Here is an 18,985-nt window from a genome sequence, read left to right as displayed (position 1 = left end):
GAGGGTTCAGTACTATCCACCAGTTTCACACTGGGGGCCTTGGAACATATCCCCTGTGGATAATGGGGGATACGTACATAATTTGACCAACGTCATGAAACTAGAAACCACAGAGCAAAGATTCAAACCAAAGGCTACTGACATCCAGAGTCCAAGCTTCACCCTGCTCATCTTGCTAATTGTTATCCAGTTGTTTTCAATTCAAACAGAGACAGAGAAAGAGCTTTGGGGTGAGACAGAGCTGTAAGGAAATCTCAGTTCTTCCACTTACTAGGTGTGGGACCAAGGGCAAATTACTTCATTTCTTCACACTGACTTTGCTCATCTGTAAAAGGGGGATAATGAATTACTATTTTGTGGCGTTGTTAAGAGGAGTAAATGAGGTGATGTTCGAAAGTGTTTATGCACAACGCTGAGCAGGTCATAGGCCCCTCAACTGATGTGCTAAGTGAAGTAATACTATCAATATAAGTATTACCCGGAATAAAGGAAGCATCAGTAGAGATTGGATGCTGAAGGAAGATTGGAGAAAAACTGAAAAGCAGAGCTTACAGGACTTGTTGAATGCCTGGATAGTGGGGGTGATGGAGCAGGAAGAGCCTAGCATGACACACAACACAAGAACTTGAGTTCTTCAAATACCTAACGCTCTCTAACCTCAATAGCAAATATTTCACCAATATTGGTGATTAACAGATACATCAGTGAAACCATAGCTAGGCACTAAAAATATCCGTGCCCTAAAATCTTCTTTTATTTTAACTTACACAACAGTTGCTGAGGAGACTACAGAGTTATCTTCCACATTTAGCTTCTTCATCTGCAAAGTGAGGCTGATGATAATGTCACAAATTATAGATACTATGTAAAAAGCTCCTAGCACTCTGCCTGAAATAGCACAGTAGATATTCAATAAATAGTAACAATAATTATAATTGCATTAGAGTTTTAATATCATCCCAGAAAAAAGGGAAAGAGGTGATTAGAAAAAGAAATTTTTTCTCTCCCAAAGGAATAAAATAAAATACAGCTAGATTATCACCACATTTAATTCAGATGTACAATCTTCTGAATTTTAGGAAGAAGTCTCTTTCCCCAGTTTGTATCATGGACTTAAAAACATATAGTCATACAGTAAAGTACGTCCTTAGGTAAATTAATTCTACCAAGTGTTCAGATGTATGAGCAACTTGAGAAGATTACAGAGAGATCCTCCCCATGCTAAGGCTACAAAATCAGATAAACTGAAGGCTGAAGTGGGTGCAACTACGTTGTAAAACAAATATAATTCCTCCTGATAACTACCATTTTAAGTATCTATTACACATTGCCTCAAAATGACACGCTTGTCCTTGAATGACATGTTTAGCAGGGAAAAGAAAAAAGCCAAAACATGAAACGCTTTATTTCTAACTCTTGCCCTACCTAATAATATCTAAAAAGCATTATCTGTTAACAGTCTTCCCTCCCCCACCCCTAAAAGAAAGATCCTAAACATAGGGTGTCTTTTAGTCTTTCTGTCCCACAACCTCCAGTTGTCATCAGGAGAGGAAGGTTGTGGGAGGGAACAACCAAATGAAGTCAAAACAAACAAAAATTAACATTGTGGAGTTAGTGACTTCAAGAGAAAATTATAGTTTAAGGGGAAATATTTCATGTATATTCTCTTCCCAGTCAAGGTAGCTAATAAAAAACAGAATGCTCCCTTGAAAAGTGCGAGGGATGCAAGATGGAAGGGTAGAATCACCAGAAGGACCACAGGCAACCAAGAGTTAAAAGTTAGTGGCTTGAGAAACACTTACGCAGAATGCTTTTCCTGTGCAGAAACTGAGAAAACACTGTCCACTGCTCCTCCCACCCTCTGTTCCACCCCAGTGCAGTCCAGGAACCCAGTAAAGCTCTACCCTCAGCTCCAGCTGAACCTCAGAGCCTCACACCATCTGCCCACTGTCCTCAACGTCACCTGCAGTTCCCTTCGCTCAGAACAAAAAGGAGATGGCAGGGCTCTTACCGAAGTACAGAGTGGCAGTTCTTAACTTGGGGTCCCTGATGGGGATCCAGGGAGTGCATGGACACCTTGAAGTTATATGCAACTTGTTGTGCCTATGTTATTTATTGAGCTTTTTTTCTGGTGAAAACGTCCATCGCTTCATTACAAGCTCAAATGAACCCTTGGCAGGGAAGAAGCTTAAGAACCGCGGCATTAGACAGTCTTTGAACTGGAAACGTACATGCTAAAGGCCAAAACTCCGTTACTATCTAATGTTTAGACCTTTAAACAGAGTTCACACTGGAAGGCTTTTGGGACCCAAGGAATGGGAAATTTGGGCTTTCTAAGCACCAGGGGGAAGAGACACACAGACCACCATGGTGGAAAAAGGAAAAACCACTCCTCCCCTCCAGATGTGTGTCACTGGCAAGAGTTTGTTCCCCAGTTGATTCTGAATCACAGGATTCTGGAACTGGAAGAGACCTCGTGGGCCCAGTCCTGGCTTTCCTGGGCACAGGGAAGCTAAATATGTTCAAAGTCACACTCCTGGAACAGCAGCAGGTGTCCGAGCCCGCCTCCCTTTGTGTTCCCACATCGCTGGGACAGAAAACAATTGAAAGACTCATCCATTAAAATATTTTTTTAAAAAAAGCCATTGAGTGAACATGGTTAAATGCAATACTTATCACATCAAATATGGTAACAAAAATCGGTCTGTAGAGCCAAAAAGTAGACAGAGCTCCTAAGACCTGTCCAAGAGGGTGCTTTAATATCTGATCACTTGGAGCCTAACAAGAAATTGTCAATAAAATGTCCATCTGCAGAGAGACGGTCGCGGTAAAGCACATCATCTATTGACTTCCAAATGGCTGGTGGCGGTTCTTTGAGAATTCAACAGTATCAGCTGGGAAACATTTAAACCGGGTCCTTCCAGGGCTGAGATATACAAGAGACCATATGGCCCCAGCAGAACACTTCAAACAGGCAGCTGTATCGCTATAATTAAATCTGTAGTAGTCATGCTATTATTTATTTAGCAGATTTTTTTTAACGTACCCTTCACGGAGGTCTCTGAGAACATGTACCAGATTAGAACAATAGAGAACACTGAAGAAGCAGAAACAAGGAACTGAGGGGAAAATGAGGTTCTGACATGAAGGCAGGTGACAACCATACAGAAGTTTCCCTGAGAGGGTCTTCATTCTGACTGAGCCGCCGGTAGGTTATGATCACGTGACTGGCCTGAATATTGACTTGAGGGTCCCTTCACTCCTTTGTTCCAGGGTACACTCCAGCCCAAAGTCCTGCCTCTTGTGTTGGAATTCACACGTGCCATTTGACGTTCCCCAAATCAGGAAATCTCAAAAGATCTCAAAGGCCATCTAGTACAATACCCCACTCAATGACTATATTCCTAACATTCCTGACATATATCATTTGCTTCTTCTTGAACATGAGAGTGAAAGAAAAAGCATTCAATACAATAGTTAATTCAATGTCACCTCTGTCCACCCCCCTGGTCCCTGACAGAATTCATACTTTCTTCTCTGGATTAGGATATCTAATATTCTACATTATTTACTGATGTCGTCTCATAGTCTATAACGAGAACCCCCAAAGAGCAGGCCCAGTGTGTTGTTCGTCTCTGTAGTCTTGATCCCCAATACAGCATTTTGTGCAAAGAAGGACTTAATAAAAATTTCATAAGTAAATTAGTGATAAAGCTTTATTTCCTATACAATTCATGCTTATACTGAAATAAAAACTGCTTCCATAAAACACTCAACTGCCATTACAGCTTTATGTATGGAGCAACAGACAATAAATCTACTTTCTCTCACTGGAAGCAACTTTCATGAACTTCCTGCTCCTCAAGCCGTCTCATCTCCCAAAGTCTGGATAAGCTACTTCAATTATTCTTCTTAGATTAGTGCCCAGGCATCTCACTATGCTGGTTACCATAACATCTCCTCGACTGTTTTTGAATTATGGGTACTTTTGAAAAATCTAAATCTGATGAAAGTCATAAACGTTCTGCCCAAATAAAGTAGCATTTTTCAAAGGTTCTTATTCACTTCCTCTTTTGAGCTTACATGGTATACCTTTATTCTTGTTAAATTCCCCTGGTTTCAAGCCTATCGAGATCATTCTCCATCTTGATTCTATTAGTAATAGTTAAAATTTAGATGGCTAACCCTGTCAGTTTCATGTCATCTAGAAATATGATAACAGGCCGGGCACGGCGGCTCACGCCTGTAATCCTAGCACTCTGGGAGGCCGAGGTGGGAGGATCGCTTGAACTCAGGAGTTCAAGATCAGCCTAAGCAAGAGTGAGACCCTGTCTCTACTAAAAATAGAAAAATTAGCTGGGTGTGGTGGCGTGCCCCTGTAGTGCCAGCTACTCGGGAGGCTTAGGCAGGAGGATCGCTTGAGCTCAGGAGGTGGAGGTTGCTGTGAGCTGGGCTGATGCCATGGCACTCTAGCCTGGGCAACAGAGCGAACCTCTGTCTCAAAACAAACAAACAAACCTTTATAAAAATATGATAATCAGGCATCGTGTCCTAATCCAGATTGCTAATAAACCCTTCCAGCAGAGCAATCCAAGCTGAACAGGGCCATAGCATTAGAAACTCCTCGTACTTTTACATTGCTTCTTAATCAACACACTCTGAGCACAGTCGCTTATCTGGCTAAGACCCCTCAGACAGTCACACAGCCCTTAACTTGTCTAAATACTTAAGGCAACATCTTTAGGACCCCATAGAAACCTTACAACAATCAAGTGCTTTGCTCAGAAAATACAGTATATACATACACTGACATTCTTCTACGCAACATGCATAGCAATGATTTGGACCACAGGTTGGCAAACTTCTTCTGTGAAAGGCCAAGTAGTAAATATTTTAGGCATTTTAGGCAACATAAAGTCGCTCTCACATTTTTTTTTCTTTACAGCCCTTTAAAACAGTAACCATTCTTAGCTCACAAGCCATACAAAAACACGTTACTGGCAGGCTATGGCCATGAGCCATTGTCTGCCAGGCATCATCTTCTCAATTTTGAAGCAAATGGCCTAGTGGGGAAGACAAACATTTAACCAAAAATTAAAATATGCCATTATTGGTAACGGTTGTGGCAGGTGGCAGGATAGAAAAGCAATAATGTGCAGTGAGAGCTCATAGCAGCAGGCCCTCCCCCAGATTCCAGGGGTCACAGAAACCTTCCCTGAAGAGGTGACATTGACAAAGAAATAATGGGTGAGCACCAGTTTCCTGGATGGGGAAGAGCATTTCAGTCACAGAACACAGCAGGCACGAAGGCCCGAAGACAGGAGGGAGACCAGCACAGCTAGTAGAGCTGAAAGAACACCGTGTAGTTGGAGTAAAGTCAACAATTTGCGAGAACCTTGCACATCAACTTTGGAGAGAGCTTCAGGCAGGACAACACAGGGCTTTGAAGGTCATGCCAAGGATTCTGAGCTCCATCATAAAGGCAACGGATAGTCATCCGCAGTTTCGAGCAATGAGTGACACTTTCTGTGACTCCTCCAGTACAAAAGCCTGCCTTACATTTTCTATGTATCCTCTGTCAGCTTTCTACATTCTCGGGCTTAAAAATTGTAATGGTTTGTATGAACGTAAAAATAACTCAGTGCAATACCATAGACTGGTTAGTGGCTTGCTACTTTCAAGAAAGAAGAGGGGAAAGAGAAAATGCCACCAGTACACAATTTTGCGTGTATACTCCCATGGAGCTATTTAATTTAGAATCATTCTAAATTGAGATCTAGTTTAATAAAAACAAAAAGTACACCAGTGTTGTATTTCGCTACTTTCTCTCGAACCTCTCCAAAAATTAAAGATACATTGCCTGACTTAGTGCTTTATCCATTTCCCCTGATTGCTTTGTTCCATAGTTTGTCCTAGTCCCCTATTCTCAAGGAGGCAGGGGAAACAGGTGAGGAAAAGGAAGTAGTAATTATTAAGTACCTACTCTGTGCCTGGTGTACTTCACATAGATTACCTCCTTTTATTCTCATAAGAACATAAGGAGGAAAAAAAAAAAGAACATGAGAAGACAAGTTTCTTTGTTTAACCAACTTTTCTTTAAGACTCGGAGTATTAGACAAGTTAACTCAGCTAGCAAAGAGTGAAGCCAGGATTTGAACCCAAATCTCTAGTATTCTACAACTCAGGCTTTTCTGCCACGTTGAGCAAAAGACATCTCCTATTATCCAGAAAACTCTGAAATGGTTCTAAATCTTCTATCCTTTGATTTCAATCCTTTTCTCTTATTCTTTCCACGCCGAGGTCTTACAAACTGGGAGTTTAGACCACAGGGGCACAGAGCCCCTGCTATATACTAGAGAAGGGAGAAACTTCTAATAAAGCCTTTTATTTCTGTTGTTCTTGTTTTTTATCTTAATAGAACCTGCACATTGTACTACTTCAACACATCATTTAAAAATGAAAACCATATAGGATTCTTATAAGTGTAACTGGAAACCAAAATGTGACACGAATACAGATCTTTGTAAAGAACTAGCTGCACCCTACCCCCTTAGTAGGAATTCTTTCAAGGAGTTTCACAAAGACACTTGCTGATAGGAACAGCCCTTCGTGACATATTTTTACAATGTTTTTATAATGTCCTGATGAAAAGAGCTACTCCACAAGAACTCCTCACTGTGAAAAAGCGTTTCACGACTATTTTAAATAGTAGTGGCAGTTGTTATTTTTCTAAACAAGATCTTCCTTCTAGAAAGCAGTGACTTGGAATGCCTTCTTGGATATCATGATTACAACACGGCAGTCAATTATCCACCTAGTTTTTTCTAAATACAAAGCCTCCATGCAGAGGCTACTTATCGAAATTTCTGGAATCCTCCTTGTTTATTGCTTAGTTTCTCAAATAAGTTGATATTGAAAGAGGTTTTATCCATAAGTTTTATTTGCGAAACAATGAGCAATGCAATCAAAGACGCGATGAGAAAAAGACGCTTGTTTCGTCTTTGACCAAAAGATTTTTCTGAAACAAGTCATCCTAATCCATAGCTAGATTTCAATTTGACTTGTTCTTGCTGATTTTCAATAATATTCTTGGATCATTACCATAATGCTGTCCTTGGAATCTAAACTATACGAAAAAATGTATAAATGAGACAGGGTTATGTGTAGAACTAATAAATTCAATAATACATCCCATTTAATGATAAATCCTTTCCGAGTTTGATCTGTATTACGCCTAATTTCACATTATTTCATGTTATAAAAAAGGAAGTAGCTCATATCCAAAAGCAGACTGTTGTATGGTCCATGATTTGAAATGTGCTATACTTGAGAAAACGTAGCAATAGCATGTCATCTTGCAACAGAACATATTTCTTTGCTGACAGCTGGCTTTTCCAGCATGTCCTCGAGACACACTACAGTTTGTTTTAAATAAAGAAAAAAGAAAGATTCAGTGTTTTCTTTAAACTATGTCAATCAGCCAGTTAACTATCTTCATTCAGTTTTCATTATGAGAAAAATGTGTAAATGGATTTTAACAAATGAAAGAGCAAACTATATTTGAAATGTTAGCATTTACATGACTTCCCTAAATGCAAAAAATTAAAATGTATGAGATGAGCAAGAATGTGCATTTTGAGCAACTGGTTAACCTACTAGAACATTCTGCTGGTGATCATGATAAGAAATACTAATTTTTAAAGCTACCAGATTGAAAAGATACAACAATAACAATACTTTGGGAATTTCTCTGAGAAACTCTCACAGTCATAGTCATTTTCTTAGACTTAAAAAAAAGTCCTTAGAGAAAGAACAAGTAGCTGCTTGTTCTGCCCAATTAGTCAGCACCATCGTTAACATCAGCAACTAACACACAAGGCTCCTTCCTCTCCCCCAGCATGGAAGATGAGACGCACACATAAAAAACAGCAACAAACTAGTGAATCTATGTGAAGTGATGAAAATAGTAAGTACTAGATGGTGTCAGAAATTCAAGACAGAAGTAATTAACATCAACTCGCATATTCAAGGGAAAGGCAGCACTTGACAGGTTCTAAAGTAAAGGTAGGACTTGGAAAAGTGTAGAGGAAAAGAGATACTTAGATCCAACAGAAACATGCACGCAGAACAATATTCACGGAAGGACAAGCGGACACATTTCCCTAGAGTGTGGGTAGAGTACTACAGAGCAGAAGTTGAAAACATGAACTCCCAAAGAGTCAAATTAGCAATGCAAATTTAAAATACAAGGAATGGTATCTAAAATGAAATTGATTTCCATCCCACCCAATCTTACTGCAAAATAAAACCAAATATAAAAAGCAGTAGCTCATTTAAATAATGAAAATGACAATGACAATGAAAATTTGTATAATATTTTAAAGTATATTTAGCACCTTCCTTTTCACACAACAACTCTGTGGAGAAGGCAGTTCAGACGGAATTACAATACCTGTATTATGAATCAGGAAACCGAAATTCAGAAGAGTTAAGGTTTACACCATGCTATTTCAGTCTTGAAAGCTATTCCTGTCATCAGCCTAACGAAAAACTTCAACAATAATTGCTTTTTGCTCTTACCAGAAAAAAAATCTAAGGTTATAATGATGTGTATCTATCAGACTAAATGACCTAGAGGTGACTATATCTATAGAGAGAAGGAAAGTCAAAGAATCACGGGGTATTTTAGGAAAGCACAAGTGAAGACCCGTAAATTAAGTGAGTTCTAACTCTTGATTATTCACTGTGTTCTATGGACAAGTCAACTAGCTAATCTAATCTACTTTTACTAAATCTACAGGTGACTCTAACCACACAAAAAAATTAACATTGGGATGTTGTTGTATTTCATCAAATTTGAGGAGTTTTAGGCCATTATTTCAAGGAATTCTAAAAGCCACAATACTTTCCATTTACTGGATGAACCAAGTCATGTATTTTTATTATTGAACTGCAGATAGTTGCTTTCCAATTTATTTTCTCCCATTTCTTACCTAACTTTTTATCCAAGGAAGAATGTTTGATTTGACTAAAACTCTTATCTTCTGTTCTTTTTGTTCTCTAAAATGTGAAGATGCTTCTAAAATCTCTGGCTTCCCTTTGATTGATGGCTTGGCCCACACAGTTACCTTGTCTTTCCCTGAACTCCTGCTGCACTTTGCTGTCATTCCCACACAGCTTACTTGGTGTGAATAATCAGCTAGATATAAACTTACAACCTGAGATCATCATTATACTTTTTTCTTATTATATCAGCCTTCTCTCACTGACCTCCACCAATCCCACACAGGGTATGGGCACACAACATTGAGTCTTTTTTAATTACTGTGGCAGCAGAAATGTCCATCCGGTCACCATAAGATCTTTAAGAATTTTTTGAAATAGTAATTCTGGTGATCAGCCATTTAGCATGTGTGCCCCAAAGACAAATCAAAAGCCAGAAACTTATCAACTGGACACCTGTCTGTTTCACTATGGCTTGGGACTTAAAAGAGACCCTAAGCCAAATAGCCAGAATTCATGATATTCATCAAGAGCACGGACCCTGGGACCAAAATGCAGCTCTAACACTTAGATGCTACTTAACTTCAGGGAAATTACTTAATCTCTGCGTGCCTTAAGTTTGCCAATATATAAAATAGGGTCGATGGTACCAATCCCAAAGCATTAGTATAAGTAGGTGCAAATCTATGTTATTTGTTAATTATTCCTTACATAGGAATAGACTCAATACCATCAGATAGAGCCACTGAATGATAAACAATGCAGCTAATTTTGACGTTCAAAGCTTAAAATGGCTCCCTATGCAATGACTAAGTTTCTACCTCTCCTATGTGTATGCGTGGAAGACTGATTAAGCAGGAATGTCAGCTTGGTATGATTAACCACTGGCTTTCGGATTGCAGAAAAAGTGACTGCTGCCCTTTTAACATGGTGGCAAAAGAAAAAAAAGCATTGTTGTTTTCTTTTCAGTTCACCTCTAGGGAGTGCAACCAGATCATTGGTGGTAGCGCATGGAGAAAGCAGGAAGCTCTGTTGGGGACTGATAAGGTCATGAGATTCTGCGGAGGCAAATAAATTACTAGCCACTGGATCAATCAGACCAGTGAGCTGGGAACAGTGGGAATCTCTTCTCTTTCTAAAGAAGAGCAAGAAAAACTTCCTCCCATGGTGTGATCTCTTCATAAATTTACTCTGCAGAGATTCCCTGCTGGGAGGGACATCAGGAAGCATTAGAATTTGCAAATATGCCTCCACATGCAAAGGATGATTGGCTGATCTTTTTATTAGCTATTTCAGATGACAACACTCTTTCAAAGCTCCTAACAGAGCACTCCAGATAAGGTCTAAAATTTTTTATTTAACTAACTGTACAGTCTGGACTTATGTGCACGTAAAACGCTCTTGGGAGTTAGGGGGAAGGAAGGAAGGAAGGAGATGCAGATCCAAGCTGCAAATGTGTCGAATAATGCTTCAAAGAGAACACTTGTCCAACTCTGCTTGCAATTTTTCTTTTTGTTCCAAATGCTGACCACCAAGGAGGGCTCTTGAGATGAAGCCATTTGTGGTTGCCGAGGAAATTCCCACAGAGCCTGAAAAGCTCTCTCAGAGCTGGGAACAGCAACACCTCGAGCCAAAGCAGTGAGAAACGTACAGGTGGCCAAGTCTACGGCCACTGCCTTTCTCACCTCCTTATCTCAGAATACGGGTGATCCGCCAGCGTGGACATCCAGTCAGACCACGAGAAAACCCAGTTTTAATCTCCGTATTTTAACCTTCTGACAAAAGCCCCCAAAGTAAGCAGGGAGGCAGATGCTAGCTGCCGAGATTCTTTTCACTTGCGCCGAGTTGGTACGCTTTTAGTGGAGTGAATCATAAGGAAGAAACTCAAAACTGACTGGCAAACAGTATCTTAGCAGTGGAGGAGGATTTATTAAAGTGTTGAAAAGATCTAGGACACAAGTGGTATAATCTTTTGGGAAGGTAATTGGATTGGTAATACACGGTGACCCAGCAATTCCACTTATAAAAATTTCTCCTCCAGAAATACTCATGAAAGAATGCAGAAAAATCAAAATACGGACATTTCTTAAGGGCTTATTTGTAACCAAAGAACTGAAAATAACTCATTATCTATTAATAGAAGATCATTTCAATAAAATGTGATTTATGTGTACTATACAGCCTTTAAGAAGAATAAGGTAGGTGTCCGTGGTATTGTTAGTTTAAAAAAAATCAATTTGCAGAACAATATAATCCCACTTTTATTAGAATGTATCAAAAAAGTCCAGAGGACCCTACATCCAACTGCTAATAGTGGTTATTTTGAAGGGTTACAATTTAAGGATTTTCACTTTTTATTTTATCCATTTTTGCTTTGTTTAAATTTTACAGCAATCTTGTATATTTTTGAATCAGAAAACCCTATTATAAAAAATTATAGCTATTAACATATAACTATAGCATGTAAAGAATGATCCTATGCGTATATTTACAACCAATATAAAGTTTTTTTAACCATGCTCTTAAAGCGTTCATCGTAAGATATTACACTTTTCTGGTTTCATAACAATTTGCCACTTCCAAGAGGAAAAATGTCTGTTTGTTTATGAGGACTGGGTGAGACTTAGGTAACCGTGACATGAGACCGTATCTCCATCAGAGGTCATTGCTGATGGCATTCTACTGCTCTCTGCAACGTATTCTAAGTGTATTCATGATGTTTGCACACAGGCAAAATGCTACATACTGAAAAGAGAAAAAAGTGACGTCAAATATAAAACATGCAGTTTATTATTTCAGATATGTAATAACTACGGTTCCTTTGTTAGATGTCACATACAGGGACGCAGTGCTCCCGCCGGTCAGTTCTGTCACAGGTACAGGGAAGAATGTGGCACCAGACCCCTTCTTGCTGCACTGTCCTATCCATACACACCCTGATGCTCCCTTCTCAACCATAAAGACTAGGATGTTTGTCACTGTCACCATTCCTTTAGTGAGGTCTCCAGTGAAGGTTTCATGGGTCACATGACATTAGCTGGGTGGCGTGCCAGCTGTCAGCCAACGGTAGCACCAAGAGGACTGCAGGTATAGAGACAATCACTCGAAAACTCAACCTCACCTCTCTTGGTGGTCTTCATCCACTTCTAGTATATTAAAATATTTTTAATAATTAATAGTAACTAATATAATTAATAGTACATTGAAAATATTTGAACTAGGGAAGTCTTTTTCTTTCTTACGATACTTCCGTGGCACAGAAGAACTTCCTTTGCTGATAGTAATAAAGTCTTAACATCTATGGCTAACACATTAATAAACTGGTTTTTGTGGTCTATGAGCTCTCCTTTTAATGCACAGAGGTACACATACAATATTACTATAGAAACGCCAGATGATCTACAACATTGGCAAATTTCTCCATCCTATCATACAGCATCTCCAGTGAACTTTTTAAGGTGTAAATCAGAATATACAACTTTCCCAGTAAAAATCCTAAAATAGTGTCTCATTTCACTTAGAATAGAACAAAAAAAAAAAAAAAAGAAGAAGAAGGTCCCCCTGCCTACTGTCCCAATCTCATCTACCATTGCACACCTTGAATCCAGCCACTTTGGACTTTTCTGTTCCTCGGATACACCATATTCATTCCTCAGACCTCTACTCTTGCTTTTTGCTCAGGCTAGAAACCTCTTCCCCCAGATCTGCTCCTTGCTGGCTAACTCTCCTACCTAAAATAGTCTTCCCTGTACTTCTCCACATTACTCTGCTTTATTTTCAAGACAGCACTTACCAATAAGGGAAATTACCCTATTCATTTACTTGGTTTTGTTGTTTACTGTCTATGTCTTCCCAAAAGCACAGAAGCTCCGCGAGACAAAAGATGTATCTTTTTCACTGACCTCTGTAACCTACTACTAAGAGAGAACACTTTCTAGCACAGAATATACATTTTGAATGAATTCAAGTCATAGCAGCATACAGTTATGAAGTGATTTAGGAGTTCAAATTTATTGTAGTTACTTTAAGTTACCATAGTTCTAAATGTTACGAAAGGTTCCCTTTGTTCCTGCCTGAAAACACATGATAGAGCCCAGTTTACTTCAAGTTGCACTATCTGCTTCATTTTAAAGCTGACACAGAACCAAAACTGTAGTGACTAAGGAGGTCTGAGGACTGGAACCACCTCCTCACACAACACATCTTTGTTTGCGGATTTTCACAGATGTGATTCCATTTGGAGCTCTCCTGACTTAGCAGGGTCTCACTGCTCCCTGAAAACATGCTAAAGACAAGTATTACAACCTCAGAAAACATGAGCCTTTCTTAGTCACTGCACCCCCTCTGAGGGCTGAAGTAAGACCACCCATGCTAAGTGTGAACTGCCGGGCTTTTTGGCTGAGCTGTGGGAAAGAAAAGGAGGTGCTTTTGTATAATACTTTGCCGTCAGTGTGATTATGAAACCATGATCCATGCTAAGGGAACCTTTTGAGAGCCCTGGGATGGAAATATACCTTCAAAATCGTGAAAGAAGTCATCTCAGCTGGACTGGGTTTATTTACTCCTATATCACGTATGTGTAAGAGAAGGACTGGGGTCATTCAATCACAGAATGTTTCCTTCTAGATTTCATTTTGACATAGTCATGGCTTTGCAATTTCAAACCTATATGTGGTTTCACCCTCTTACTTTCTGACAAAATATTTAAATTTAGGTCTCTTTCTGCAAAATACCCACATTTCAAAAACAAGAATCAAGGCAGCCAAGTACGTTTATAAATCATAGGCAATAGGTGGTGCTGAAAATGATTACAATATACTTTAGACATTAAGCTTAGGCCAAATTCCACCAGGATTCCTAAGGAAGATTCTCAGATAAGCTAGTTAAACAATGATTATTATGGAAATAACAACCAGATAAGCAGTTACAAGGTTACAGGGCAGTGAGCCTCAAGTATTTCCCTGAGAATCTGTAAGATATTTCTGTATCTACTACACCCACTGCAATCTACAGACTGCAATTTCCCTTAAGGTAGGGCATGTAATTGTGAAATGTTATTGCACTATTAATGAATTTTTAAAAAGTCAACTCTTTAAAGTCATTGTACCACTAAGCACAAGAGTTAAAGCTAAGAGGTAAAATGATGAGAAAAACTAACTTTCTTATCCTCATAGCTGATTCCATATTCACACGAAAACTGGAACTAAATCCACTCCATTTGATGGGCCCCCATCCCAAGCGCATGTAAATTTGGAAAAGAACAGAAGAAGAGTAAAGGGAAATGGGAAAACAAATCAATCTAAGGTAATCAAGAAAGATAACTAGATAATGTGTAAAATAAAAAAAAACTCCATGGCAACAAAATAGAAGAGATTATTTGTGTAGATTTACAACTAGATGAACTCCAGATGTATTTTTTTAAATCTATGTTCCCACAGGTGTTTTTCTGCTTAATAAGTATAACATCCAAGTTGGAATATTGTTGAAGCATTGACTCACCTAAATTTTGGCTATGCTTTTCTGCTGTTAACTATTTTGAGCTATTTCTCAATAAAGCAGCCGCTGACTAAAATCATAAGTACATAGGCTTGGCAAAGCCTGAAAAAAAAAGTGCAGTCCACAGATTTGTTTCTTCTGTTTTCCCAAAACAGAATCTCATAAAAAAATATGCCCTCAAATTCCGTCACTGTGTAGCTGTCAGAAAGAGCAACTCTGTTCCTCTTATAACTCTGAACAGTAAGCCCATTTCTTAGGCTACTGGGAAGTTCAATAGCTCCAGGAAGTCGCAAGACAGCATCACAACTGTTCAAATTGTATCCAGGCAGAATAATCAGTCAATCAGAAATTTCAGTCCTGGTCGCATGGAAGTTTGTTGGGCCAACTTGGACAAGCATACAGAACAAGTTTGACTTGACTGCCAAGATCACTTCCAGGACATTGGCTAATTAATTATAAAAGCTTTTTCAAAACAAATTTGATCCTGGCAACCTTTTTTCCTACCCAAACAGAGAAAAAAAGGTTAAAAAATAAAAGCCCAGTTTACCATAGTTTCATCTTGTTTGCAAATCCATTTTTCTTTTTTTTAATCCTAAAATGATGCAGGAGCTTTTGTATTTGAAGTTACTAAAATGGTAGGTATAGATACTGGAAATATTAGCTTGATTTCCTTCTGTACCGTTGGTTGTAGAAGAGATCATAGATCAATTACAAAGCTGTTCTTCAAACTCTTTGATAAGAAATAAAGAATGGAGTTTCTTTCTCTTTTGAGAAGGGAGAACTCATTGCATTAACCATGGCTACTGTAATAGATACAATTTACATGGATAGTTGCTCTTATAATGATATATTCATTAACCTTCATTTTCTGGCTTTGCCAACAAAAGAGAATAAAACTCCTGGATTAAATCATCCTGGCTTCATCTTAACATGAACCCTGATGACTACGAGATGCTAGTGATAGGTGCCAAAAATTCTGGTTTTAAGGACTCCATGTATATAGGTTTTATAGCAAAATCAATATCCCCAAATCATAATGTTCCAACATATTTCCTCAACGACTGGAATCAAAAATCTTACACAGTACACATCTTAAGCCATCAGACTTCTGCGTATGCCCAGATATGAAGACACCGAGAAGTTAGGAAATTTCTCTCAGGCAGCATTTACCAGCTGCTTAGTGACAAATTCCTGGCAAGAGGAGAGCTGTCCTTAATAAAAGAAGCCTTCCTCAAAAAGCCCATCAACCTGATAGATTCCTAACTTAATAAGTGTACTGCCTTATGCAGTATTGAGACTCCTGGCAGACTGTGCGTGGAAAATACTGAATAGAGACAAAATGTGCAAACAGCCTGGAGGGAACTTCTAGTGGCCCGAGTTCTCCCTTTGCCACTACAGGTATGCATCTACAAATGTATCCAGTATTTCTAACAATCTTCTCCTTGATCATTTCAAGACATAGGCAGATGAAAGGAAGGTGACACATTAGCATTTGAAGGGGGAACGGCTCAAGAAGCCAAGAATTTGTCTCGGCGTGAGGGGGAGGAAAGTCAAGAAATTAGTCCTGATCCAAATAGAGAGTCCCTCTTCTGGGGAAAACAGGAATGAATGAAGATAAGAAGGATAATACCAGATTTCAGAGGATCTCAAAAGTCATACAGGAAATTTGGAACTTAACTTGACAGGAAGCCATTATAAGTTTCTAATCCAGTGTAGAACAATGAAGGCAATAATATGAGAAGTATCTTGAATTGAGAGAAAATAGGGATAAGGAATTAATTCCAAATGCTTTTGTAGCAATTTAGATCTGAGACAATGAAGGCCCTACTAGGGTACTGGTGGGGAGGGAGGGAGGGAGGGAAGGAAGGAAGGAGCCATTTTACAAGAAAGAATGTAATGTATGCTATACCTTTCCTGTACTTTACAGAATTCGCCAAGGCCTACAAACCTCTGTCGCTACTACAAGTGCTGCCAGGTTAAGAGGAACATCATCATAAATATGACTTTTAAGAAAACAGCAAAATGTGAAAAGAGGAATTTTCAAACTCATCTACTTTGTGTGTGTGTGAGAGACAGAGAAAGAGAGAGAGAGAGAGAATAAGGTCACACAAATTATAAACAGTCGTTCTGTGGCATCCACAGAGGATTGGTTCCAGGACCTCCCCTGAATATCAAAATCTCAAGTCCCTTATATAAAATGGTGTAGTATTTGCATAAAACCTACACACATCTTCCTATATAGTTTAAATCAGCTGTCGATTACTTATAATATCTAACAGAATGTAAATAGTTGCTATACTATATTAATTAGAAAATAATGATAAAGAAAAAAAGTCCACATGTTCAGTGCAGATGCAATTGTTTTCAAATATTTGCTATCCACAGTTGGTTGAATCCATGGATGCGGAGCCCACAGATAAGAAGGCTGACCATACAATTAGCGTATCAAGCATGAGACCAACTAGAAACACTCTTCTATTACATCAAAAGACAAAATAGTAAGTTATAAGAGCAAGAATCAGATATTTGTTTTTCTGAGGCGAGTCCTATATTATTGTTTCCATTTAACAGAGGAGAAACCCCGTGTCCATGATCACACGGCTAGCCAGTTTCGGAACAAGTACCAAGACCAAACTGTCTTGCTTCATGTTCTTGCTCTTTCCAGCATATGCTACTTTCCCTACAGCCCTGGGGAAACAGGCCAGGACTTCAGTCATTTTTAAAATATGCTGCTTTCATTTCTTTGAAGCTTTGAGGATTTTTTATTTAGGAAGCATACTTTTATAAATTTCAATATACTATATTCTTAAAATAAAATCTCCCTCCACAGATACCCCACCCGACTGGAAAAATGGCACAGTTACTTGATACCATATTCTCCTCAAAAGAAAGCGAACAGAGATTCACAATCTGATCGCTCTTCATTTCAAGTAGGCGACTTGCTGTATGTTTTAACACACAAATGAGTACGCAGCTAGCGAGACAACCGAACTACCACTGCCTTTGTCTGACGTATCCTCCCAAATTGTTACCATTTGTCGGCATTTCTTAGCCCTTTATCGTTCACCAAAACACTTTTTCATAAATTATCTCCTTTAATCCCCACAATAAATCTGAGTCTGAGAAGATTACTGTTTTGCAGCTAAGACAACTGTAGCTTCAGGATGTAAACTGTCTAAGAGGCCACATCAGGGAGGGCTGGGAGAAAGACGCGGCTTCTGCTCTTCTGACTCCAGCTTCCTTCGCGGTCTCTCCCTCCCTCAGAGAAAGTGCAAAGTCCCCTCCGCACACTACGGTCCCTCATCTCTAACCCTTTTCCAGCATCTCTCACATGCGCGTCGTCTTACGTTTTAAAGAAGCAAGCATTCTGTGCTTACCTGGTCCTTCTCCGGTTTATCGGAAATGTCATTCAGACTGGAGGAAGTCAGATTCCTATGGGTCATGGCTGGGCTACCTGGAAAAACACAAGCAAACTCTAATTAAAGACTCCTTGTCCACAGCACAAAGACTTCACAAACACTAGGAGATGATGATGGGAATGGTGATGATGCCTTTCACCACATTAGGATTCCCCTGAAGAGTGTTCCACAGTCTAAGCTGGAGTATGAACATAATTAATGAAAAGTATGTAAAATCCCAAATGCCTTAAGACTTATTGCCTGGTTCTATTTTAAGATAAGTTAAACTTTGAAAGCAACTTCCAAAACAATTAGCACAAAAGTACATTTACTCCTGGTTTGGTTCACTGTTTGTCACTGCTCTTTACACACATGCCAGTCTCCCTGGTTTTCTTTCCTTTTTTATTGCCTGCAGAGATCAGCAATTTCTTCGTCTTCAGCAGAGCTAGCCCAGGGTGTGGGCCCAGGTCTCCTCTCCCCCAGGGCTCGGCAGCCCTTCCTAGGGTACCACTTGCTCTGATCCACATGAAAAGCCACTTGCATTCTGCCTAACACATTGGTCAAGAATATTTCTCCTTAGTGGGCTCCTGATCTAGATCCCTTGCCCTTTGTCTCAAAGTAGTGTTATCACAGGCAGCCTTACGTCTCTGCATTTTCCCCCCTTAACCTGCCAAACCTCTTCTTTAAGTCAAAGCATGGATGTTATCAGGAATACTACGTGGAAACCAATCTCCCTGTCAACACAGCAGCTGTAGGTAAGATTCATTGGTGACCCCATCCAATGATTTCAGACACGGTCACACACAAATAGAGAGGAGTGACGTCTAGAACAGCCGTAGATCATTTTCAAGTACACCATGTTCATCAACAGAATGCCGAACTTTCACTCTGCAGTTGGACCTGAAATTTCTGGGCTTACTAAGCAAAAGAGTAAACTTTTCAAAGCCAAGGTGTTTGACCCAACCTCTGCAGGGTGCTGAGTAATGCATTCATCCTTAATCCTCCATGATCTGACTCAGGCTGGTCTTCACAGCAAGAGGACAAGGGTTGAAAAGAAGCACAAAAGTTCTAACCCAGCTTCACATTTG

At 39.4% G+C, this 18,985-nt stretch overlaps 1 protein-coding gene across 1 annotated transcript in view; it reads right to left on the bottom strand.

Annotated features, from left to right (window-relative positions):
- LOC105822803 (electrogenic sodium bicarbonate cotransporter 1-like) overlaps positions 1-18,985 on the bottom strand; it is a 146,246-nt gene that overhangs the window by 70,682 nt on the left and 56,579 nt on the right. The window contains exon 3 of the mRNA XM_012659832.1: positions 17,877-17,953. Coding sequence (XP_012515286.1) covers positions 17,877-17,953 — 77 coding nt within the window. The remainder of the gene's footprint in view (positions 1-17,876; positions 17,954-18,985) is intronic.

The sequence above is a fragment of the Propithecus coquereli genome, unplaced genomic scaffold (assembly GCF_000956105.1).
Source record: "Propithecus coquereli isolate 6110/MARCELLA unplaced genomic scaffold, Pcoq_1.0 Scaffold64, whole genome shotgun sequence".
In the NCBI taxonomy this organism is placed as follows: domain Eukaryota; kingdom Metazoa; phylum Chordata; class Mammalia; order Primates; family Indriidae; genus Propithecus; species Propithecus coquereli.
This window is presented reverse-complemented; position numbering and strand designations above follow the sequence as displayed.